Source organism: Meles meles, chromosome 18 (genome assembly GCF_922984935.1).
Source record: "Meles meles chromosome 18, mMelMel3.1 paternal haplotype, whole genome shotgun sequence".
Taxonomy (NCBI): Eukaryota; Metazoa; Chordata; class Mammalia; order Carnivora; family Mustelidae; genus Meles; species Meles meles.
The window spans coordinates 32,046,620-32,073,525 of NC_060083.1; the positions used below are offsets into that span (position 1 = coordinate 32,046,620).

Here is a 26,906-nt window from a genome sequence, read left to right on the forward strand (position 1 = left end):
TGATTAGAGTATGTATGCCATGGGAGCACAGACTTTATCTTGCTCTGTGTGACAGCATCCTACGCTCAAGTACGCAAAAACTCAGATGTCTTTGAGTAAGTGGCAATGGAAAGGTGTACAAAGCACCCCTGTTCCCAGACACTTCCACAGGATTGCAACAACTGCTTGGCATCAGGGGTGGGCAGATACTCTCTGAAGTATTGCCCACCTCTTCAGGTGTGTGGGGGCAGGAATCCCCAAGTGGGACAGCCAGAATAACACAGGAGTCGGAAGAATCACTCAGGTTCCACCAAGAGTGCTTCCATCCTTCTAAAGGTCCCCCACTTTTCCATTTCTAAGTAGCTAAAGCAGGACTTGGCTGAGAGTGTCCAGGCCTCAGGGAAGCACAGGAGGAGGAGTTAAGAGGGCTACAGGTTCTTGGCCATAGGAGGGCTTGGCCAAAGGTTCTAAGAAGCAAAGATCCTCCAGGTCCAAGACAGCAGCTGGAAAACTACCATCTGGACCTGGGGCTGGAAACAGGGAAGGCAACATGTACTATACCAAAGACCCCAAATGTGGCTCACCTGGCCATATCCAACAAGGACCTGGAAAGCCTGTGAGTGACTACTGCTGATTTTCTCCCCAGTAAAGGGACCTCAGACTAGACCCTACAACTAAAATCTGACTCAGGGCAATCATTCTCTCTCTGTCTGGTCTTACCTCTTCAGCCTCCATTCTATGCCACCCTAGATAACCTCTACTCCCACCCATGTGTGGCACCACAGTCACCAGGGCAGCCCTTTTGTTTTCCCCCTCACCCCCAAAAAACCCAAACAGCTCAGAAGTGCATCAATCGACCTTTAATGTCCAAAAGAGGCATGGATGCAGGGCATAGGAGATGTGGTGGGGTCTCAGCCCCTGCTCCAGAAATGAGGGAGATGACACAAACCAGACATTTCCAAGTGGCCACACAAGTCTGGGAAGGCGGGGGGACGACACAGATTTTGACATTCATAAAAAAAAAAAAAAACAAAACCTAAAGCCAAGCACTCAATCTTGTGCCCACCGAAGGGTTTGATAGGGAACTCATTCACCATCCCTGGTCAGCACCCACCCTCCCCCATCAGCAACAAAAAGAAAGCTCGGCACACACTAAAGGCTTGGGGAGGGGGAATTCTCCTGCCTCCCCAACAGCCCCAAGGATGGACTTGGAGGGGGTTAAAAAAAAAAAAAAAAAAAAAAAAGAATGAGCTGAATCCCAACCACCCCCCTCCCACAGTGCCAACCCTACACATGACAGTTTTAAATGCGATTTACAAGAATCAGCAGCTCAGTCAGCAATGACCGCCCCCCACCTGTTTGATCAATAGACAAGATCTCCCCCTGCACTTTCCTTGGAATCTCCTCCCACTAGCAGCCCTGCTCCATCTCCTGATACCTGGCTTCACCACTGCAAGACTAATCCCCTCCAAATTTCCCCCAAAGGTTTACAGCCCTTTATCACTTCCATCCCCACCTCCCACAAGGGCTGCAAACACCCACAAGTCACTTTCCCTCTCCACTAAGAACCAGTTCCAGGGCAGATGGTATCATAGCCATCTCCTGTACGCTATCTTCCCAAAGCCTTCTGGGGAACAGACAGCCATAGGGCAAGCAATGTCTGGGCCAGATGGCCTATGGGGGTTGACAAATGCCTTCACCCCCAAAACAGACACCCCCAGAGGTTTTTAACATAAAGGCCCAATCAGAACTAATCGTGCAGCCTATCTAATCATAGGCCCTAGAGATTCCACACTGTCCTGCCCCTCCCTCCCCTCTACCCCAAACCAAGATACACACATACACATACACACACATATACACAAAGGAGAATCAAGGGAGACATTGATTTGGTTTGATTGCTAAGACAACTAAGGAACTACAGTCAACAGAAATTCCCTTGCCAGCCAACTAATAGGGGCTGCTCTAAGAGAACTCCAGAGGAATGAGAAAACTGAGGGCTAAGCAGGGAGCAGACAGGAGGAGAGAAGAATGAATAGAAGAAAAAAAAAATCAAGCTAATCCTACCCCCAACATCCTCCTAGCATGAGCTCTGGCAGGAAGAATAAAAGGTAATCCACAAAGACACAGCCCTTACTTAGAAACTCTTCTGACAAAGACAGCAAGATAAGTCTGCTCCCCACTCCCACACACCACAGACAAACACGTCTCAGGGCCCCTCAAAGAATCCACCCCCCACCCCACCCTGTGCCCCAAGCCGTGGAATCACAGTTCAGTGGAATATTCTCCCTGGTACTAGATCAATCCCCCTAGCCTCCTTCCTATCCCTCTCTCCCTGCCAATCCTTACGCTGTCCCCTGCAGCCTCCCCAGCCATTCCAAAGCAGCACCCACCACCAGGAGGAGGTGGCTGCACAATTTGAGTTCTGCCTCCAGAAATCGCCTGCTCTCCCCCAGCCCTCCTAGTCTTACAGGCTTTGTTGAGGGCTTTTTGAAAATTTTATGTAGGGAGAGAAAGAGAAGAGGGAGGGGTGGGAGAGATTTCCTAGTGCAATACAACCAAGAAAAAATTTTAAAGTCTTGAAAAATAAACATAAAGCAGCCTTCTTCCCCAGGCAACTAAACAGAAAGAAGTTTGGTTTTGTTTACTGCAACATACACATGAAATCGAGTATACAGTCCATGCAGTAGCACAGCCATTGGAGAGGACTTCCTGATGCTGGCCCCAGTGCAAAACAGTCCCAGCAACGCCGCCTGCTTGCCATCGCTGCCGCCGCCACTGACACCTTCACTGCGGCCACCTAGCCTGACTTGAAGAGAAGGATTGCAACTTGACCCAAGTAAAAATAGATGAAGTGCTTTGTCTCGTGTGTAACATAGCTGCCAAAATTTCGGCCCACGATACAATGCCAGGTAGGGTTATATTTCTTGTCAAATTCCTAAAAAAAAATAAAAGGGAGAGAAGAAAGGTGATTAGGATAGCTGGAAGACGAGAAGTCAGAATAGGAATCTGATTTAGTTATCACCCCCGCCTCCCCACCCCAAGGCCATGGCCTCAACTCCCCAAACCTCAGGAGCTCAGGTTAAGGCTGTCTAGGACACTCTTTCCTTCATTAATAATGGAACACCGCAAACTCCATTATTTCTCTCTAGCACTTTATACTCTGATTATCTCTCCTCCTCCTCCTAGCTACCCTACTCCATGGTCCACCCTGTGATTCTTTACCAAAGGAATAAGGAAGCCCAGGGCATAAGAGACCACTCCAGTGTCTCACAGTATGAAGAAAGCAGGGAGGAGCAAGCCTCCCTGACTTGCCACCTGCTGCCTCCCACATTACTAAAACAGCATTTCCAAATGCCAAGAACCAAGACACCAGAGCCAAACATCAGGAGTACCAGGAAGCAGTTCTTTGTAAGTCAACATTAAAGGCACTCCTGTGTGCCAGGTACTGTGTGGGCTTTAAGAAGCAGAACAAGGACATCGACCATGAGAGCAAGGCAATTCCCTCACTTCTCTTAGCAGCACAAGTTCAGCATCAAAGCAACCTAGGAAATCCTTCTGACCTAATAAGACAGGCAGTTCCCTGTCACTCCATAGATCCAGCAGGAAACCGATGGCTCAGTAGATGCACCCTGCCATGCAACAGACCTCTACCATGGACCCAGCAAAGCTGCCAACCCTGGGATTGCCCCCTCAGGTGCTCAGCATAAAACCTCTTTGCCTCCTCACTGTCCCTTACACCAAGGGACTCCAAGAGTTATTAGGGAACAGTGGAAAGGGAATGGGTCATCAAATCCAGCCTTAATGCTGACTCTCAAGACACTGTAACAAAGGAGAACCATAGCCACTTCTCTGGGTCTTATTTTCCCTATCAGCAAAACAAAAAAACTAGACCAGACATAACCTATGGATTCTCCTGACTCAAGAGTCCATGATCCTGGATCCTCTCCCTGTACAGGACACATAAGGCCATCACTCAGCAAGGAGCCAGCACGCCCAGCTGGCTCCTCACCCACTAGGGCTCCTTATAGAGAGTCTCTCAGGACTCGAGAGTTTCCTCTTTTCATCCCACCCCACCTAAGTAGGAAAGCAGAAGTCTGTAAAACTTAAGGATGCCCTACCACACCTCTATGAACCAGAACAACCCTACACTTAGGCATCCCTTCTGGGATACTATAGCTGAAAACATCAAAGACTAGGATTATGTCACTAGCAAACATGGATTCTGCCTGGGAATCAGAGGCCCTGGGTATCACTTCTCACTTCTAGCTCAGCTGCTTCCTATGTTAGGTAACCATATTTAATTCACCCATTCACTCAGGAAATTTTCAGGGACTAAACGTATTACCCCAATATTGCTCATCTATTTTTGGAAAATTACATATTCAAGCCCACCCTATTCTTAAGAAGATGGAGAAAAGGAGATGATACAGTACCTGAGTACCTTTTTTAAAAAAAAGTTTTATTTATTTGACAGACAGCGATGACAGGTAGGCAGAGAGGCAGGCAGAGAGAGGAGGAAGCAGGCTCCCCACTGAGCACAGAGCCTGACACGGGGCTCGATCCCAGGACCCTGGGATCATGACCTGAAGGCAGAGGCTTAACCCACTGAGCTCCCAGGCGCCCCCTGAGTCCTTTTTAAGGCGGGGGGGGGGGGGGGGGGGAGGAGAGGAAACTGCCTATAGGATAGGGATTATTACAGGGATATTCCATTTAAATGATGCAGTTCCTTGAAAAACTTGTAAATGATTTTGTATTATCTATTCAATTATCCTTGATTTACATTTTGAATAGTTCTGATTTCAGCCAGTTACATTTGATCCTAAGCTTCTCTCCCCAATGCCCTGTAGTTACAAAATTATCTGTAAACACACACACAGACACACACACATAAGCACACCTCAGCAGAGCTCCTATTAAAAACTCCTAAGGTGGGGCACCTGTGTGGCTCAGAGGGTTAAAGCCTGAGCTCTGCTCAACAGTGAGCCTGCTTCCTCTTCTCTCTCTCTGCCAGCCTGCCTGTTTACTTGTAATCTGTCAAATAAATAAAATCTTTAAAAAAAAAACTCCTAAGGTAGGGACGCCTGGGTGGCTCAGCCATTAAGCGGCTGCCTTTGGCTCAGGTCATGATCCCAGGGTCCTGCGATCGAGCCCCACATTGGGCTCCCTGCTCAGCAGGAGGCCTGCTTCTCCCTCTCCCACTCCCCCTGCTTGTGTTCCCTCTCTCACTGTCTATGTCTGTCTCTCTCTGTCAAATAAATCAATAAATAAAATCTTAAAACAAACAAAAAACCTCCTAAGGTGAATGCTTTGACAAGAATCCCTCTCTAATTTGTCTGCTTTGTAAGCTTCTGGGTTTTGTTTGCATGGGATATACCTGCTTTCCTAAGTCCCCAGTTCAGATCCCCTTGGGGAACAGCTCAGATGTCCACCCCTACCCCTAGCCAATAGCCACAGCTCTCTTGGCACACCTTCTTGATATAGGCAGCAATGTCCTTCTCTATGTTGTACTTCTCCATAGCCTGCGTGGCGCAGTCAACAGCATCCTGTTGCATGTCCTCAGACATGTCTGCATTCTTGATCACTGCCTTCCGGTCAGACATCGTGACACTGCAGAAGAAGCAGAGAGGTTAAGCTGATAACCCCATGCTCTAAGCAACGCACATTAGCAGCTGAGTATGGAGCCTCAGTGGGAGAACAGAGTACAGAAGACAACAGAAAACACAGACATGAGCCATTATTAGAAGAGGGAGGTCCTAAACTTTTAGCAAAGACCTGGTCCCCAAACCTGGGAAATACAAGGTGGATGGGGAAAGACCTAAGAAGCCATCAATTTTTAAAATAAGGTTTTTTCCATCTATTTCTGGTATTTTAAATAGTACCAACTGCCAAGATATTACAATGTATCACCTACTAGCTGTGTCTTGGGCAAGTTACTTAATCTTTGTGCTTTCATACCATCATCTTGAAATGGAGTCCTTCAGGGTTACTGAGGGCAAACCAGGTGGCATTAACACCTGAATACAGTAAGTCCTTGATTTAATGACCATTACTGCATCATTGGTAACACAGTGGAAAGAAGATGGACTAGGAATCAGTAGGCCTGACTTCTGGTCCTGACTATGAACTCCTGTATCTTGTAGTCTTGGAAAGCCACTCACCCTTACAGCATTCATTATTTCCACTTTAGCAATGAGGATAACTCTCCATCTGGGGTTGTTACAAGGATTAATTAAGGTTATATGAAAACATCTACAACAAGGACAGTCTACACTGAAGTCTGTGGGCCAGATTCAGCCTACCACCTGTTTCTGTAAATAAAATTTTATACAACAGGCAAAAATGGCAGAGTTGAGTAGTTGCAAGACAATGCATGGCCTGTAAAGCCTAAAATATTTTCTATCTGGCCTTTCACAGAAAAAGGCTGTCAATGCCCTGCAGTGAGAGAGATTATTTTAACAGCCCCATTTCATATCCTTGCTATCTAAGCCTTGGCATTCATCCTACAGCGACCAGAATTCTGGGGTAGACCTTACTTGCATAGTCCATTCCTGGGATGACAGGAATCCCCAGAAGGCTGGTCAGAACCTGACTGGCAGTCTATAGCATGTGAGTGCTTTGCAAGAACTGAGGACAGGAGCTGCAAAACCCAATCCTCTGTCCTTGACCACAGTCCCATCACAATGATTCCCCCAACCCCACCCACAAAAGAGGACTCTGTCACCCAGCCCAGCAGACAAAAGATGTCGTCATTCCAGCCCTGTCTGCTATTAAGGCTACCCAAGAGGCCTGCCTACTCAAGGAGAGATCCCTGGTCTCTCAGCTTGATCTCTGCGTCCACAATAGCCTGTGTGGTAGGTGGAGTGAAAGGGAAAGCAGAACTCATGATTACTCCTTTAGCCTGCACCCGATGCAAAGAAAGCATATATGCCAGTTGCCAACCACACAGCCCTTGACCGCACCCAAGGCACCTCAAAGCAGGGCTGGCTCTATTTCAGCAGAGACTGGCAGAGAAAAGAGTTAGTGGACCAGAAAAATCTGACCCCACACCCCAAGGAGTACGTGAGCATCACCAGGTGCTGAGGAAAAGGTTAGGAGAACCCTGTTCAAGGCCTGACTAGCTACATGACCTTGGGCAAAGCAATACCTTCATTCTAAAAACCCATGGTTGAAAGATGATAAATGGGGCAACTTCGATGAGTTTGAGCAGATATACAACTGCAGAGGAAGAATGTTTTGAGTATTGTAAGACTATCTATTTGAAGAAAACTAGTGTCACCTGATGGCCTATTCCAGGTTACCACTCAGAAGGGGGCACTGTTTACAAATGCAAGGGAGGGGGCCTGGTAAGACACTGTGAAGTTAAAGCATTGGCACTGGTTTTCCCAGAAACCTCACCTGCTCCACGGCCTCATCCCCAAAGTCCAAAGGAACAATTCTGTCACAGTAATTAAAAGCCACTTTACTCTCTCAAGGAGAGCGCCTGCGGTTACATAACGTTGGTCTTGTGACTACAATGCTACGATTCTTCACCCCCGGGCCCCCAGGCGTCTGAGGGGTGAGGCCTAGCTCCAACCTGCAGTGTCCAAGGTGCAATTGAGAAAAACACGGAGGTGCCCGGCATACCCACCTCCCTCCTGGGAAAATAAGCAAGGGACCTGGGCCTCCGTTCAGAAAGATGACCGGAGGGCCCCAGGCCAGCTGCCTCAGTCGAAAGCCAGGGGCTCCTAGGAAAAGCGAAGAGGGCACTCCAGGACAACTCCCTATCCGCTATCCCCAGTTTTGCGACATAAAAGGCCAAGTCTCAGAAAGCCCCAGACCACCCTCCCCTGAGCTCCCTCCCCAAATGCTGACATTTCCCCCCTTGAAATCTCCAAGGGGACTTATCCCTCCACCATGCTCTCCTCCGGAGAGCTGCGGTCCCCGAAGGCCAACACCTGGGCATGAGAAAGCATCCTCCCCGCCACCTCCGCCCCGGCCGGTCAGCCGCCCTCCCCCGCCCGGCCTGGAGCAGCGCCGGAGTGACTGGGCGTCCTCACCGCAGGAAGGACGCCCCGGAGTGTGGCGGCGGCGGCAGGAGGCGCCGCGTCACGCCCGAGCCCTCTCCACCCCCTCTCCCTCGGCCCCAAACACCAGAGGCCTCCACGCAGAGCCGGGAGACTCCCGGGAGGGGAGGGGGCGGGGAAGAGGCGGGGAGCCAAACCTCCGCAGCCCCGGGCCTCCGGCCGCGCCCGAGGGTCGCAAAGCGTGGCGCAGCTCCGGGAAGGAGGGGCTCCGAGGGCGTCACACGCCCAGGCCAGCTCGGCTCCGTGCCTCGGGGCTGGGCCTCGCGCGTGGAGCTGCACGCGACCGCCGCGGGCCGCCACCCCGGGGACGCCCCCACCCACCGCTCACCTTCACGGAGGTTAGTCCGCGCGGGGCCTCGGGGGAGCAGCGATGGCCTCGGCACCTGCGCGGGCAGGGGCGGTGTCCCCTCGGCTCCTCCAGCAGCAGCAGCAGCAGCCGCCGCCGCCGCGGTCTCCGGCTCCCGCGGCCCCGGGCCGATCGCTCGCCGCCGCCGTCCGCCCTTCGAGCTTCCCCGGCCGCCCGCGCTCCGCCTCGCGCCCGCCGGCCCGCCGCCTTTTCCTCACAGCCGCCTCGCAGCTCCGCTCCGCTCTGCCGCTGAGCACGGCCGACGCGCGGCCCCCACAGAAATAGCGCCCCGCCCCCGCCCCCCCCGCCGCGCGCGCCGCCGTCCGTGCTCCCCATTGGCTGCGCCCGCCCGGCCCCGCACTGCGGGCTTCTCCCCGCGCCGCTCTCGCCCCACATCTTGTTTCCTCCCACAATGCCTCGGGGCGGAGCGGGGGGAGCTGTGCAGGGTGGGGGGAGGGAGATGTGGCCTTAAGAAGAGAAAGGAGAAGAAGAATGCAGACCCCTCCACCCAGGGCTAGGAGGCCAGGCCTAAAAAGGAATAAATAGGCGAGGCTTAGGGAGAGGGAGGGGTGTAAAGACCCCAATCTCAAGGAGAATAAAGAGACTGAGAGGGATGGAGATTTCAGACTCTGGGAGCAGATGGGGAAGGGGTAGAGATCCTAACCTGAGGAAGAGGAAGGGAAAGGAGGTGAAGTCATCAGCCTCAGAAGAAAAGACAGGACACCCCTTCCCTCCCTCCCCCTCCCCCAGATCTATAGGAAGGAGAGAAACAACCAGCTCAACCCAGAGGGAAAAGCCTAAACAGCCCCAGGGCTCCTCTCCCCTCACATTCAGGAAAAGTCCCTTCCCCACGGCAGCTCAGTCTTTGTTACCGAGTCTCAAGGCCACAGGACCTCAACTCCCAGCTGAAGCCCAGAGCCCAGCTGCTGTTTATCGTCTAGAGCTATATGGAGGCAGACCCTAAGCACAGTTGTGAAAAGGGAGGTTGGTCTTTGGCACGCAGGATCCTGGGGTAGAGGTGAGAGTAAGCCATTTCTGGTCGGTGAAGACCTCACGGGTAGTGCATAGAACCCCCGAGAGATGCGAACCATAGTCTGGCAGAGCTATGAGGAAACTTAAAATCAGCCCATGCATACTCCTCACCTTAGAGAGAAGAGAACCAAAGCACAAAGGGGGCAGAGCTCTCACCAGATCACCGCAGGTCAGGCTTGGTCTTGGCTTCTAGGCTGAAAAGTGGTGCTTTTAGGCAGCGGCCCCTCTGGTGGCTGTGGAGGCTCTCTGTGGGAGTGTGTGTAAATGCCCAGTGAACTTTGGGAGAGATCCTGCCCATCACTCTACCCCACCCACCTCCAGAGAACAGGAAATGTCTGTCTTTTTCTTCCCCTCTGTTTCACAAAGGAAGTGTCTACCTAAAGGGGTGGTAAGAATCTTTATAGGGAGCCACGTGGTTGGGCCACACAGTGAGGATTAAGAAGTTCCCCTTCCCATCATTTTCCCTTCACTGCCCCAAACCTTGATCAGGAAATCGTTCTTGCTCTGGCCGTGGTCTGCTCTGGTGGGAGCATCATAATTTAGTATTCATTATGTATCAGGGGAAACCTGGAAAATCACGCCCTCCCACTTCTGCTTTCTGCTGCTCTGTCATGTCCCAACCTCTGTCAGCATTCCAGAGGAACAGACAAGGTCGGATGTATCCCCTCATACCCAGGGTATTCTGATGTCAGCCTCCGTGTGAATGAATGGGAGGCGGGGCACATGTTGGCAGAGAGGGAGAAGATGAAGAAGGGTACTTGACCACCTTAAGGCTTGTGGAGAGCTGATTTCATGGACTACTAGGAAGAGAATTTGTACCCTCTTTCTGCAGTGGTCATTAGCTTCCAGCCCCTTCTATGGCCTGAAGGTCAGAACTGCAACGTATGGTTGTGCAGGTTGTTCACTATACAATGACATTCAACCTAAAGAGCAAGTGGGGGCTATAATACAGTCTCCACTCCACTTGCTAAGCTGTGTGCCCTGGTACAGGCCAGTGTTCACCCAAAAGATGCATACTTCTTTTCAAGTGTGCCTAAAAGTGACTGAACTTGTGGTGGTCCTTCCAAGTCCATACTGCTGGCATATAAATCCTCCCTCTCCCTGGCCCCATTGCCTAGAGTAGCATACTGCAACCTTTGGTCATTCCCAGTCCTGGGATGTGGTACGGTGGAGGTAAGGGCACAGAGAACTTCAACTAATGGGAGTCAGAACGAAGGCTTTGACTTTTCAGAAATATGGGTATCCGTGTGTGTGTGTGTGAAATATGTGTGAGAAAGACTTAAGGCTCTGGGATGTCAGGAAAACTTGCTAACAATGGTATGGTTTACAGATAGTAATATTCATAGAGCGCTCACTCCGTGCCAGGCTCTAGTCTAAGTGTTTTCAAAGTATTGCTGCATTGAAATCTGGAACAATCGCAGTGAACAGGTATTATTATCTTCCTGTGCAGATATGGAAACTACCCCTTAGAGAAGTTCAGTAACTTGCCCAAGATTACCCCGCTTTTGTCAATGCAGGTGTCAGCTCCAGGCTGTCTGTTCCCAGGACCTATACCTTTAGTTATTCCTCTATCCCGCCTCCTAACAGAGAGAAGAAAAAAGTGTTAACCGAGGGTTTGGCTTTCTGCCTGAATTATGCCAGCATTTCGTAAACTTACCTGGCTCCGAAGCCCTTTTTTATCCAAACATTAACCTCTGCAGGAACTACTATTCCACGGGACACAGTTTGGGAAACGTGCTATAGTGATTATGGCTATTTATGTGAAATGCTTACTGCTTAGGGTAATCACTATGCAACGTAGTAACTGTTGTCATTAATATGTCGCCTTAATATGGCGGACCTTTTTATTTCATGCCACTACACACTCGTGATTGCCCAGAACCGTGTCTTCATATTTAAAAATCAGAGGGAACTTACGGTCTTATCTTCCCTGCAGGCTGCTTACCCTCTCCCTCCTTCTTTAACCTAAGGGTTCCCCAGGGCCCTGTGCTTTGGTCACTGTTCAACTTGGGTAGTTTTATCCACATTCACATTTTTTTACCATAATCTGGGTCCTGGTGGCCCCCCTAATTCTCAGCCCCGCAGGCTCCTCAGACTCACACACATATAAATATATAAATATAAATCCTCAGACGTATACACATATAAAGCCTGGTCATTAGGAGCATTGGCCCTGGAGCCAGAATGCCTGAATTCAAACCTCTTTCCACCACTCTACCAGCTGTGCAAAATTGGTCAAGCTATTCATCATCTCAAAATTTCATTTTCCTCATCTGTAAATCAAGAATAATACCTATTTCATAGTTATGAGAAAATGCATTAAAAACTCTTGGCATGATGCCTGGTCCATAAAGATGATTAATAAATGTTACCCATCATCAACATTTCTTTTCCAGACTTATTTCCCTTCCCTGTATTTCTTACCTCAGTTCATGGCCCCATTATCCACCCAGGGACCAAGTCAAAAACCTGTGAACCCCCTTACCCACCCCTTGTCTGTTATCACTCAGCTCTTGACTATTTTTCCAGCCCCCATGCCCTTTCATTGTGAATACCCTGCATGGGGAACTCATCATCTCTTCTAGCTGATTCCCTGCCTGCAATCCAGGCTGCTCCTCCCCAATCCACACAGAGTGATCTATCTAAAATGCAAATCTCCCAGGCACTTCCCTCTGCTCTGCTCATAAAAAAGGAAAAAAAATAAAGAAAGAAAGAAAAAAAAAGACAGCTCTTTCCCATAACTTACCTCCCCCATCTCACCCTTCACATCCCCCCACCCCCGCCTTCTCTCCCCACACTTCCATCTCCCTCTTTGAGCTCTAGTAACACCGGCTACTGCCTGTGGTTTTCCCTACACCCAGATTCCACACCTTTGCCTGTGAGGCATGTGGCTTTCTTTGCTGGCTAACTTACTGGTTTGAGTGTCCTCTGTGAAACTTCCTGAATTCCAGGTGTTTATCACCAACCACCTTGTATTAAACTTGTGAGGCTTAAATTTGTCTGTAGTTCCTTGCAGACGGGGATTACATCTTATTTATGTGTGGGCTGTAGAACCTAGCACAGTTCTTGGAACATGGTAAGTTCTCTGTCAGTATTGGTTAAATTGAACATCCCTATCGGGGTAGGACCTGTGGGAATCCCACAATGGAGAGGGCAGGAATTAGGCACCCCCCAGGGCCCACAAGGGGATCAAAACCAAGAATGTGGATGAAACTACTGCGTGGTGGAAAAGTGCGAATTGAGACACTTCATCCCTTCCTCCACCCAAAGAACCTCCTTAGGCTTTTTCAGTCTCTTTAGAACCAGCAACACTGCTATTTACACTGGGGCCTTCTTGCCCGGAGCAAGTTGCGGGCTAAGGTAAATCGTTGTCAGTGTTGGGGAACGCCCAGGCCTGGCTTTGAAATCGATTTCCTCCTTATACTACCTGCTGGGTATTTGGGTGATAGCCTGATGATTACAGGTAAAGACAGTCAAAGGCTCTCCACCCCGGTTGACCCAGTCATCCAGAAGAAAGAGAGCATAGCAAGGACAAAAGTCCATTTCCCCAACCCCTTCAGCTGTTGACTTGCTTCAGAGACTCCAGAAGGATGGAGAAGGGTGAGAACATAAAACCTGACACTTAGTGCAGTGCAGATCCTGATACAAGTCCTCTCTGCCAAGTCCCCGGGGGGGGGGGGGGGGGGGGACGGACTAAGGAAGAGAGCAATGTGACAAGAAACTACCGGAATTCCTCACTGATTTCTTGAGTGGTCTTGCAAAACATACTTCCCTAGGCAACCATTTACCAAACCCTAAATATCAACCTTCCTCCTTGCCAAATCTTCTGAAACCTGGAGGAGCCAGTCAAGGTCAACAATGCGCCTGACTAGTGAGATGAGCACTGGACTGGGAGTCAGAGAAGTCCTGAGCCCAATTTGACTCTAGTCAAATCATTTCTTTCCTCAGAATCTGGATATCTTCATCAAGAAAATGTAGGACTGGATAATCAGTAAGGTCCGTATCAGCCCCCAAATCTATGGTTCTCTGATTTCCATACCCCATCACAAATGATAACTTCCCTATGGGTCAGAGAAATTTCTCAACTTGTAGCCAAGCTTAAATACCCTCTTTTCTGATCCTTCTCTCTGATCACTTAGAATTCAGAGAGCATTTCTCTACACTCCCATCACCCAACAAAGCTGGGATATCATTCTGTTCAGCTGTGTATTCTCACAACTAACAAAGGCTTTGACACAGTTAAGATTCAATTAATGTTTGAGCTTCAAATAAAATATTAAAGCAAGTGGTCATCAAGAAAGAACCAAAGAGAAGATGTTCCAATGCAAATAGTGGTTTCTAGATCATGACTCCTCCTAATTTAGGAGTGCTTCTCCTTCACTGTCTGCACAGCCCTGAGGAACCCTTCCTCTGCCATGGGAGAACCAAGACAATAAAATGGAATTTGTTAGCCCTTTTCCAAATGATCAAGTTAGGGTTCTTGGGGGCACATCTGAAGAAAAAAACAGTGCCAGAATAACCCCCACTGATTCCAGGGAGCAGGAGCTATGGAATGGTCTCCTCAGAGCATCCCTGTGGGGCAAATCACAGGCATTCTCCTTGAGTCACCCAACTGTCGATTCAAATTCCCAAAGAAGGGCATCTGATTGGACAGATTGGGTCCCAGGTCCACTTTTTGGCCATGGAAGTGAAGGGCAGCTTGAGAGACCTTCTAAGATCAAGGGGGGAATATCTGACAGAAGGAAAATCCACATGAAGTTACGAGAAGCAAGAGAGTGGGTGCTGGGCAGGCAGAAACACAGATGTCTACTCTTGGAGAGCCTCCAGATTGGGAGGCAAGATTATCTTTGAGGGAGATCCTTGTCCCCACTGTCATAAAAACAAACACTAGGCTCTCTCACCCTTAGTCCCATAGAGTGAGGTGGGGAATGGTGAGCAGGGTTCTAAAAAATGAGGTCTGTACAACTTTGCCTTCCTCTCTAAGAATGGTTTTGAAGGAAAACATTGCTTTGTTAGGCATATTACAGTATATTCCAATTGGCAAAAACTTAAAAAAAAATCTTCTCGCTAGGAAATGGAGGCCCCCCCTTATATTTCAATGTAATGAGTTAGTTCTATTTTTACATATATAGCAGCTTTATTAAGATATGGCTCACATACCACAAAATCCACCTTTCTAAAGTGCACAGTTTGGTGGATTTTAGTATTCACAGAGCTGTGCAACTATCTAACTTTAGAACATTTCCACCACTCCAAAAAGAATCCCTGTATTCATTGACAAGTCACTCCCCCACTTCTCCCCAGTTCCCACTAATCTCTCTACTTTCCATTTCTATGGATCTGCCTATTATGAACATTTTGTATAAATTGAATAATAAGATATATGGTCTTTTGTGATTCTCTTAGTTCAATTAGTGTAATGTTTGCCAGGTTCATCCATGTTATAGCATAAGTCTGTTCTTTATTCATTTTTATGCCTGGTACTATTCCACCATATAAGCATACCATGTTTTGTTCATCCATTTATCAGTTGATGAGCACTTGGATTGTTTCCACTTTTTAGCTGTTATGGATAATGCCTTTCTTTATAAGCATTCTTGCACAAATTTTTGTTTGGATATATGCCTTCAATTCTCTTGGATATATACCCAGATGTGGAATTGCTGGGGTTTGTAGTAACTCTATGCTCAACCTTTTGAGGAGTGGTCAGACTATTTTCCAAAACAGCTGTGTCATTGTACATTCCTCCCTGCAGCGTTCGAGGGTTGTGATTTCTCCACATTCTAACCAACACCTGTTATTGTCTTTTATATTGTAGCCGTCTAGTGGGTATGAAACAATACCCAGCTGTAGCTTTCATTTGTGTTTCCTTTGTGTTTAATGACATTAAGCATCTTTTCATGTAATTGGCAATGTGTATGTTTTCTTTGGAGAAATGTCGGTTCAAATCTTTTCCTCTTTTTAAAATTAAGTTATTTGTCTTAAAAAAAAAATTTAGGGGCGCTTGGGTGGCTCAGTGGGTTAAGCCTCTGCCTTCAGCTCAGGTCATGATCACGGGGTCCCGGGATCGAGCCCCGCATCGGGCTCTCTGCTCCGCGGGGAGCCTGCTTCCTCCTCTCTCTCTGCCTGCCTCTCTGCCTACTTGTGATCTCTCTATCAAATAAATAAATAAGATCTTTTAAAAGTTTTTTTAAAAATAAAAAAATTTTAAAATATTTAATTTATGTATTTGTCAGAGAAAATGAGAGAGAGAGAGAAAAGAGAGAACACAAGCAGGGGGAGCAGCAGGCAGAGGGAGGAACAGGTTCCCCACTGAGCAGGAAGCCTGATGTGGGACTCTATCTGTCCCATGACTCTGGGATTATGACCTGAACTGAAGACAGATGCTTAACCGACTGAGCCACCCAGGCATCCCTGTTACTTGTCTTTTTATTATTGAGTTGTAAGAGTTCTTTATATACTCTGGACACTAGACCCTCACTGAGAGATATGGCTTACAAATTTTTTCTCCCATTCTGTGGATTGTATTTTCATTTTCTTGATGGTGACCTTTCAGGCCAAAAGTTTTTAATTTTGATGAAGACAATTTTGTCTAATTTTTTGTCCTTTGTGCTTTTGATGTCATTGCAAGAAATCATTGCCTAACCCAAGATCACAAAGATTTACTTCTTTGTTTTTTTTTCTAAGAGTTTTAGCTCTTTCTAAATAAACCTTTTTGAGTTAATTTTTCTGTATGGTGTGAGGTCTAACGTCATTGTTTTGCTTCTGGATATCCAATTGTCCCACATCTTTAGTTGAAAAGACTATTCTTTCATCACTAAATTATCTCAACACTCTTATAATGTCAGTTGACCATAAATATGTTTCTTTTTGGACTGCCAGTTCTATTCCATCGATCTATCCTTATGCCCGTACAACACTGTCTTCAATAGTATAGCTTACGTTATGAAATTTGTAAGTGTGAGTCCTCCAAATTTGCTCTTCTTTTTCAAGATTCTTTGTCTAATCTGGTCTCTTGCATTTCCATATGACTTTTAGGACCAGCTTCCCAATTTCTGTTTAAAAAAAAAAAAAAAAAGCTAGCAGATACCTGTGGGGCACCTGGGTGGCTCAGTTGGTTAAGTACCTGACTTCAACTCAAGTCATGATCCCTGGGTCCTGGCGTCTCATTGGGGAATCTCTTTGCCCTCTACCTCTGCCCCTCCCCCTGATTCTGCTCTCTCTCTCTCTCAAATAAATAAAATCTTTATTTAAAAAAAAGGCATGGGATCAGAAAAAAACCTGAACAGCCAAGTAATGTTGAAAAGAAAATCAAAGCTGGAGGCATCACAATTCCAGACTTCAAGTTCTATTACAAAGCTGTCATCATCAAGACAGTATGGTACTGGCACAAAAACAGAAACAGAGATCAATGGAACAGAATAGAGAAACTGGGGGTGCCTGGGTGGCTCAGTGGGTTAAGCCTCTGCTTTTGGCTCAGGTCGTGGTCTCAAGGTCCTGGGATCAAGCCCCGCATCAGGCTTTCTGCTCAGCTGGGAGCCTGCTTCCTCCTCTCTCTGCCTGCCTCTCTGCCTACTTGTGATCTCTGTCAAACAAATAAATAAAATCTTAAAAAAAAAAAGAATAGAGAAACTGCAAGTTGACCCCCCCACTCTGTGGTCAACTAATCTTTGACAAAACAGGGAAGAATATCCAAAGGAAAAATGATAGTCTCTTCAAGAAATGGTGTTGGGAAAATTGGACAGCCACATGCAAAAGAATGAAATTGGATCCCTTTCTTATACCATACACAAAAATAAATTCAAAATGGATGAAACACCTAAATGTAGGACAGGAAACCATCCAAATCCTTGAGAACACAGGTAGCAACCTCTCTGACCTTGGCCACAGCAACTTCTTGGTAGACACATCTCCAAAGGCAAGGGAAACAAAAGCAAAAATGAACTATTGGACTTCATCAGGATAAAAAGCTTTTGCACAGCAAAGGAAACAATCAAAAGAACTAGAGAGCAATCTATGGAATGGAAGAAGATATTCACAAATGACATCAGATAAAGGACTAGTATCCAAAATCTATAAAGCATTTATTAGAGGCTCTTGGGTGGCTTAGTCGGTTGAGCGTCTGCTTTCGGCTTGGGTCATTAACTCAGGGTCCTGGGATTGAACCCTACAGTGGCCTTTCTGCTCAGCAGGGAGTCTGCTTCTCCCTCTCCCTCTGTCTGCTGTTCCCCCTGCTTGTGTGCACTCTCTCTCTTTCTCTGTCAAATAAATAAATAAAATCTTATTTTTTTAAAGGTTTTATTTATTTATTTTGACACGGAGAGAGACAGCGAGAGTGGGGTATTTTTTTGTATGCTGTATTTTGTATATTGTATTTTGTATTCTGCAACCTTGCTGATCTTATTTATTAATCTCTAATAGTTTGTATGTTTGTGTGTATTTAGAATTTTCTCCATACAAGATCAAATCACATATGAACAGATAATTTTTTTTTTTTTTTTAAAGACCTCTCCTGTCATGAAGGTCAGTCTTTTTTTTTTTTTTTTTTTTAATTATGCAACAGAGAGAGATCACAATCAGGCAGAGAGAGAGAGAGAGAGAAGCAGGCTCCCTGCTCAGCAGAGAGCCCGATGCGGGACTCGATCCCAGGACCCTGAGATCATGACCTGAGCGAAGGCAGTGGCTTAACGCACTGAGCCACCCAGGCTCCCATGAACAGATAATTTTACTTCTTCCTGTTTAATCAGGGTGCTTTTATTCTGTTTTCTTGCCTAATTGCCCTTTCTAGACCCTTCAGTATACTGTTGAATAGAGTTGGTGAGAGCCGATATCCTTGTCTGATTTCTAATCTTAGGGGTAAACGTTTCAGTCTTTCAACACTAAGTTTAATGCTAGACATGGAGTTTTTATAGATGTTCTTTATCAAGTTGAGGGAGTTTACTTCTGTTCCTGGTTTGTTGAATATTTTGGTCATGAAAGGGTGTTGGACTTTTTCAAATACTTGTTCTCTATTGAGTTGATCATGTGATTTTGTTCCTTTTTTGCTGTTAATATGGTGTATTATATTGGTTTTCAAGAATTAAACTGACTTGCATTCCCACTTGGATATGTATAATCCTTTTTATATGTTGCTAGGTTTGTTCTTCTAGCATTTTTTTGAGGATGTTTGCATCTATATTCATAAGCAATATTGATATATAGTTTCCTTGTGATGTCTTAGTCTAGTTTGGGCATGTAGATAATACCGGACTGCTTTGGAAAGTATTCCCTACTATACCATTTTTTTTTGAAAGAGTGTGAAGGATAGATATTATTCTTTAAACACATGATAGAATTCAGGAAAGCCATTGAGGCTTAAAATTTTCTTTGTGGGATGTTTTAAAAATACCGCAGCAATCTACTTCCTTTAGGTCTATTCAGATTATTTTTTTCTTGAGGTAGTTTTAATAGTTTGTCTCTTTCTAAGAATTTGCCTATTTTCTCTAGATCACCTACTCTGATAGCATGTAGTTGTTCATAGTATTCCTTTATAATCTTCTTATTTCTTTAAGATCTGTAGTAATGTCCCTTCTTTCATTCCTGATATTAGTAACTGAGTCTTCTCTTTTTTCTTGGTCAGTCTAGCTAGAGATCTGCCAGCTTTGTTCATCTCTTCAAAGTAGCAGCTTTTGTTGCATTAATTTTCCTCTTCTATTAATAAGGTGGTTCTCGAGCACTCAGATGATACAAGTTGCTTGGGTCAGGGGAAGCTCAGACTGGGACAGTCTCTTTGAGCAGCTGGATTCAAACTCAGCTGCTGAGGGAAGGTTCTTCAGTCAGAGAGAAGATCACAAGCTAAGGCAGGGATTGGTAGGAAGTCAGGCCTGGCAGGAGTATAGCATTCTGGACAAGGAAACAGTCTGAGCAGAAAAGCTAGGGCCAGACTTTGCAGGTGGCTCAAGGATGTGTTGTGGAGCTAGAACTTTATCCGTAAGAAACCTGGAGCCCGGGGCGCCCGGGTGGCTCAGTGGGTTAGGGCCTCAGCCTTCGGCTTAGGTCATGGTCCCGGAGTCCTGGGATCGAGCCCTGCATCAGGCTTTTTGCTCAGCAGGGAGCCTGCCTACGCCCCTCTCTCTCTCCCTGCTTCTCTGCCTACTTGTGATCTTCTGTCTGTCAAATAAATAAATAAAATCTTTTTTAAAAAAAGAAAGAAAGAAAGAAAGAAACCTGGAGCCCACTGCAGGGCACTGAGCAGGAGGATGACATGACCAGCCTTTCCAGCCTTTGTTGGAACTTGGGGCTGTAAGAGAAACCTAAGTTTCAGGCTGTCTAGTGCCATCCATACCTACAGAAGCAAGCAGAGACACTGCCTTTACCACTGTTGATCACACCCTCCTTGGGACTTCCCCCTCCCTAAGCTTCGTGGCACAGCACTTCCCCGAACACTTCCTACCTCCCTGGCTGCTGCTTCTCAGTCTCCTTCTCAGGCTCCTCTTCCTTGGCCCATCCTAAGTGTTGGTGTTCCTCAGAGTTCTGTTCTAGATTCTTTTCTCTTCTCACTGGACCTCTTCCCCTTGGAGACCTTGTATGTTGTCATGGCTTCAGTGACCAACTATGGACTGGGAGATACCAAGTCTATGTGTAACTTTCTCAGACCTCTCTCCTAATTTAGTCCCACCAGATCTTTCTATCCATTGGACATCTCCATTGAGGTGCTCTAATTTAAAATTACATCCAGATGTGAGTATGAGGAAAACCCCAAGTAAAATAGCACAAATAAAATAGGAGTTTCTGTCTCTTTCAGATAACAGGGCTATTAAGTCCAGGCCTGGTACGGCAGCCTGGGAGTCATATCTCTGAAATCTGTCCCTTTGTCTCTATCCCCAAGCCACCATTCTCCTCCAAATCAACTGCAACAGCTCTGCCATTCTGGTTCCTCCCAAATGCATTCTCACCATCTACACTGTCCAACATGGTAGCTGCTAAACACAGGGGACTATTGAGCACTCAAAAACTGACTCATCCAAATTGAGATGCACTGTGAGTGTAAAATACACATAGGATTGGGGCGCCTGGGTGGCTCAGTGGGTTAAGCCCCTGCCTTCAGCTCAGGTCATGATCTCACGGTCCTGAGATCAAGCCCTGCATTGGGGTCTCTGCTCCGCAGGGAGCCTGCTTCCTCCCCTTTCTCTACCTGCCTCTCTGCCTACTTGTGATCATGCTCTCTCTCAAATAAGTAAATAAAATCTTTAAAAAAAAAAATACACACAGGATTGTGACAGTTTAATATGAAAAAAAAAAGTAAAATATCTTATGATTCCTCTATTGATTATATGTTAAATGATAGTATTTTTATATATTATATTAAACAAAATATATTATTTTTAAAATTTTCACCTGTTTCTTTTTATATTTCTGATGTGGTGACTAGAAAATTTTAAAATACATATGTGGCTCACATATAAGGCTCTCATCACATTTCCATTGAAGAGCACCGCTCCACACAAAACCAAAATGGATCTTTCTAAAACACAAATCTGAACAAGTCACACATCTTCTTAAATCCTGTCAGTGGCTGAAACTTGTGTTTTTTTAGTAAAGATTTTTTTTTAATTTTATTTATTTATTTGTCATAGAGAGATCACAAGCAGGCAGAGTGGCAGAGAGAAGCAGGCTCCTTGCTGGACAAGAAGCCCGATGCAGGACTCAATCCCAGGACCCTGGGATCATGAGGATCCTGACCTGAGCTGAAGGCAGACGTTTAATCGACTGAACCGCCCAGGTGTCCCTGAAACATTGTTTTAGGATAAAGTTCATTCCACTCAGTACGGTTTCTAAGGCTTCATGACCCAGCCCCAGCCTCACCCTTCGGCCTCATCTTTTATCACCCCCCTCCTCCCTGCCCCTTGCACACTGCATGCACCCCAGCCCTGCGTACTTCTTTCGATTCCTTAAATGTACCGGGTGCTCTATAGTCCCTTGGCCTTCACACATGCCATTCATGTCTGGAGCACTCTTCCTCCTCTTGGGTTCTTAATCTGCCACTCATCTTTCCATCCTCAGCTTAAGTGATCTTCTCCAAGGGCTCCCCAGCTACGCTGCTTCTCTGAACTCCCTTTACATCTCTATCTTGACCTCACGCTACCCAACCCTCGACTAACAGTTACACCAACTGTGTCCTCTTCCAAACTAATTAGAATCTTGCCTGTCACATTCACTGTGGCATCCAGAGGAAAGGCTGATCTGTGGCCAGTAGTCAGTCAACAAGTATTTATTGAGTCAGTGAATGAATCAATGAATGATACACCCCAAAGCGAGATAAACAAAGTTTCAGAGAGTAGTGCCAGACCGGATAACTTCTAAGTCTCAAAGAAATGGTCACCTATTGACCATGAGGTTACCCAGTCTGGAGAGTGAGGCAAAAGGAAACTTGCAACACACTGCCCTGTCTTCAGTCCTGTTCCAGGCCTGCACCGGCGCATGTATGGAGACCCAGTCCACCACTGCCGCTTCCTCTTTCCCAGAGGGGGCAAATCGTGCTGACTTTCCTCCCATGAACGTTCCCTGGCATGTGCCCCCAACATTTTCAGAAAGATCTGATTTTCACCAGAAATGAGTGTCCTCCTGGATGGCGGGTGCGGTGGGGTAAAATGGGAACGGGGGAAGGAGGTAAGAAGAGTGCCCATTTTGCGTGGCTGTCTACCTAGCACCAGGAGAATTGATGTGCTTGTTGCTAATGAAGTGGGAGCCTCTCTGTGGAAATTTTCTTTGAGGAGACAGGAGGTGAAGGAGATGGGGAGATGGGGACGCAGAACTGAAGGCAAGAAAGTACCTGGTGTCATGAAGCAAGAGAACGGGTGCCTGGGTTTCCTTTGCTAATTTGCTGTGTGACCCAAAACAAGTCACACGGCCTCTCTGGGCCTCAATTCCTTATCTACAATTGAAAGAATCTGCTTTCTGCACCTCTGGAGAGCTTGTTGTAAGCATGATAGAGGCACCTGACTGGCTCAGTTGGTGGAGCATGCGACTCTTGATCTTAGGGTTGTGAGTTCAAGCCCCATGCTGGGCATGGAACCTACTTTTAAAAAAATAAAAATACATAAATAAAAATTAAAAGCTTTATTAAAAAGAAGAATGGAAAGCGGTAACAGATGTAAATGGGTTTTGAAAATACAAGCATTGGAGTAAAACTACCATGCATGGGCAAGGTTTTTCGCCTGTCGTTCTGTTTAGGTAGGAGATGAACACACAGTTGGGGGAATGAGGCTGGGAGTGCTGGGTGAGAACTTATCTTCTCCCACCCAAAGCAAGTTTATGTGAAGGCAGAGCGGGAAACCATCCTCTCAGCCATGACCCTCCCAGGAGCTTGAGCCAAAAACATGTGCCTTGACCAGAAAACCTGACTCCTGAATAGAGCCCTGAGGAAAGTGGGCCCAGCAGGGCACCTCAAGGCCCTGAAAAAAAAGCACAGTCCCCTCGCTGTGTGGGCTCCCTCGCTGCTTCTGACACATTCAGGAGATTGTGAGCACACACATACATACACAACTACACGCCCTTTGTAGATGACACCCACACTCCAGGTCCACTGCCCAGTGCCCTGAACCTCAGAGCCTCCTGTTACCCCTTCTCAACTTGGAAGTTCCCCCAGTGGATTGACCCTACCCTTAACCCAGCTAGAGAAGCCCCCCGCCCCCGCCATGGGCTGCTCCATGTGGAGTCCCCCATCCCCAAAGAGTCTCTCCAGCACAGAAACGGTGGCTAGAGTCCCCTCTGAGCTGATGAAGTGGATCTTGAAGGTGGGGTGCATGCCGGAGGCCCCTGTTCTCGGGGCAGACCCCGTGCCCGGCAAAGCTATCGCTCACAAGCTGTATTATCCTCTGCTCTCTTTTCCTTTCAGAGCAATGTCAGTTCCCACAAAGCAATGAGGAACACCTGCAGTTCCCGACCTGGAGAACTGAAAGCATCCCCCAGCACGCTGCCAGCGTGAAGAAACTCTGTAATTAGAGATGTGCAAGGGTTTGTGTTCCTGACCTCACTCCTCCATGAAACGCTTCTGTCCCCTTCTCTTCCCATGGTGTCTTTATCAAGGAAGAGTGAAGCTGGGCCCTTCAGAAAAGTGCGTTCTGACTCCCTGCCCCCACAAGGGCAGACAGTAGACCTCACCGTGTATCAAATCCATTGTCACTTCTTCCTTCCTTCATCCAACGCACATTTAATGGCCCCCTGCCCTGTGCCAGCACAGGGCCAGCTGCAGGAGACACGCCAAGTGTGACCCAACCCCTACTGTTGAAGAGGTCATCGTTTAGGAAGGAAGTTAAAGTATATGATGCAAATAGTTCCAGTAAAAAAATCAAAAAGTGATGTGTGATAAGAAAAGTGCAGGTAAAATCCGAGGTAAGAGGAAGATAATCTGGGGAAGGGTAGCTGTTTCTCGATAGGCAATATCGTGCAGTGGCTTAGAGTATAGACTCTGGGATAAGAGACCTGGGTTCAAATCCCATCTTCTCCACCTACTGTGTAACCCCAGGGAGAAATGAGAATTTTGAGGTTCTTGTGATGATCAAGTATGGGGTCCTGGGGCTGCTGTGGATGTCAACTGCTATATTCAGGGAAAGTGGCATAGAACGTGAGTTTGCTGCATGTGTGGGACCAGAGGGTAAGCATTTTAGAATGGCAGAGGCACAGGAAGGAAGTGTGCTGCTTGTATGGAATTCCTTGTAGCTACAACATAGGCTGTGAAAAGGGAAGAGAATGAGATGAAATTGGTAAATTCGGTTGAGGTTAAACTTCGGAACACTGGGTGCCAAAATGAACATAAGAAGTAGAATGACAGGGGCGCCTGGGTGGCTCAGTGGGTTGAGCTCGGGTCATGATCTCAGTGTCCTGGGATTGAGCCCCGACTCAGGCTCTCTGCTCTTTAGGGAGCCTGCTTCCCTCTCCCCCTCTGCCTGCCTCTCTGCCTACTTGTGATGTCTCTCTCTGTCAAATAAATTTTTTAAAATGTTAGAAAATAATCATAATAAGTAGAATGACATACAGCAGAGTGCCCAAGCAACGGTCCTTATCTTTAGAGCCATTTCAACTGAGCCAAACTTCAGGGTCTCCTAAATGGGGAGCCAGCCCTTGGGTCTTGGTGCATTGACCTGTCTCCTGGATTCTGCCCACCTAGAAAGACCAGTTCCTGCCTCTCTGGCAGACAGCCCTGGGAACAGGGCCGACGGAGAGCCCTCATTTTCTTTCACAAGGACACGTAGACACGGGCATCTCTGCCCATCTGAAGGCTGGTGTTGGGGCACAAAGGCGGGGAGACACCTCTGGAAAGGTGGCTGATGGGAGGAAGGGAGGTGGAAGTGGAGGGTGGATTCAGCCAGAAGAGGCTGAGCAGGCTCATCATCATTAGTGCTAGCCTCTGTTTTCTCTGGGGTTACACAGAAACCCCTCCCTGCCATGTCTGAGTGGGGCAAGCTGAGAGCAGAGATTTCATCAAGCACAAAACAAAGGAGAGGCTGCAAAAGGGGCCAGCTTCCCGGAGAGGGGTTCCTAGCTCAGCACCACCCCTAACCCTGGGTTGAGGAGCCAGAGCTGGTGGCACCTGGTACAGCCCTCAGTGTCCTCACCAGGGGCAATCGGGAGGCCTCCATTCTTGTCCCGCTTGTGTGTCTCTCTTTGTGTGACTTTGGGGAGATCACTTTCCTTTGGCCTCTGTCCCTTCTCCATAAAACAAAAGCGTTTTGCTGGAAGGATCTCAGAGGTCTTTCACAGCTCAGAAATCGAATGTCTGTACCCAAATTAAGCAATGCCCTGCCGTTAAAATTTAGGGTTTCAAACGTGTCCTAAAATTGGAAGGAACCCAGAACACACAGACGTGAGAAAAGAGGAAACTAGAGGGGCTGTCTGGAGCCCCCAGCCCTCAGTGCGCTCAGGGGTGAGGGCTGCAGAAGGGGTGCGGGGCGGAGGAAGAGCCAGGAGGAGGGAGGGGTCACCAATCTGAGCGCCTGACATCTCAGGGCGAAGGAAGCTAACTGGTAAGAGGATTCTTCCCCCCACTCCAGCCCAGGATCCTGTGGAAAAGCTGCATTATAATCGATAGCCTCGTAAATAAATAAATAGTCAACGCATCCTGTCTCCAGCTCAGGGCTTCTTTAGGAAAATCGAACCTCGACCCACTTCTGCTCGCTCATTCTGGATCTCTATGGAGACCTCCAGAGGGAAGGAACTCTTACAGGTCATCTTGGGCAACCCCCTGCCTTGAGGCTGGCCCACCATCGGTCATGACCTGAGGGAAAGAATTAGGAGGGTAAATCTGTAGCTAACACACTCACAATACTTCCCCCCAACACACAGAAAAAAACAGCGTCAATTTAATATATTTACACCCACGCAGTTCCCTTCCCCCAGCACCGATAATTCGGATTTAATTGTCTCAGGGAAGAACTCGGGCCTGGAAGCAGTCAAGTAATCCCATCTCTGGGCTCTAGTTTGGCTATCTCAGGTCTAGCTCTGGCTGCCCAGAAGGTGGCAAAGGACTCCTTCCCTGGTACCTTCTAAGAGGCGAGGGTGGCCAGTAGCACAGTTAGTGTACTCATAAAGCTTGTTACTAATTTGCAAGGCCACAGGAACGAACGCCCCCAAAACATGGGGAACATATTTACACAATAGACTTCCTGCCCTAGGAAAAGATTATGGAATTGGAGCCCACAAACTTTCAGTCAGCTCTTAGAGTCAAGAGTCTGTAAGAAATTATTTGGCCCAGCTGTCTCCCTTTGAGCTGCCCCCAAGGTCCACCCTGAAGTGACGGGCCTTGGGTCTAAGATAGGGCACCCAGGTCTGGCCTGAGGCCCCCCACTCTCCCCACATCGGGGGCTGGCGCTGGCGCTGAGCAAATGGGCTGTGGCTGTCACCAGGGAGGAACTGGCAGCAGACACAGCAGACTCTGTTTTCTTTGCAGGCTGAGGGTAACTAGAGGAAGCTGAGAATTCCTCTGCTCTGCTCTGCTCTGCCTCAGCAAGAAGAGGGGACCGGAGGAGGAGGGGAGCAGGGAAGGCCAGGGGGCTCTCATTCCAAAAGAGGAACTGTTCCAGGTCCTAGAATTAAGTGAAGTTGAGCATGGCCAGAGATGGAAGGGGAAGGCAACTGTAGGGTCCCATGGAGTCCCTGGGAAGGATGTCAGGAGCCTGGGCCCCCTATATGGAGTTGCTCTGGGGCAATGGTGAGAGCTGCCATTTATTAAATGCGTGCTCTATGCCAGGCACTGTGCTAAGAACCGTTGGCCTATGAAGGCAGTTCATGTGAGGGCTGGGAACAGGGCCTAAGTGACACAGAACTGGGTTCAAACCTAACTTTGCTACTCACTAGCTCTGTGACCTTGAGAAAGTTACTTAACCTCTCTGTACCTCAATTACTCCATTAACAAAATGGGAATAACAGTACCGAACTGATAAAGTCATTTGAAGATTAAATGCATTTATATACAAAAGTTCTTAACACAGTGTCTGTCCTGGAGT

At 47.4% G+C, this 26,906-nt stretch overlaps 1 protein-coding gene across 1 annotated transcript; it reads right to left on the reverse strand.

The window, feature by feature from the left end:
• Positions 1-824: 824 nt before the first annotated feature.
• On the reverse strand, positions 825-8,580 carry DYNLL2 (dynein light chain LC8-type 2). Its single transcript, XM_045985575.1, has 3 exons — positions 8,374-8,580; positions 5,451-5,589; positions 825-2,917 (listed from the first exon to the last, which is right to left on the reverse strand). Exons 2-3 carry the CDS (start codon positions 5,580-5,582, stop codon positions 2,780-2,782), a joined length of 270 nt encoding a protein of 89 aa, XP_045841531.1. The 5' UTR covers positions 5,583-5,589; positions 8,374-8,580; the 3' UTR covers positions 825-2,779.
• Between the last annotated feature and the right edge of the window lie 18,326 nt (positions 8,581-26,906).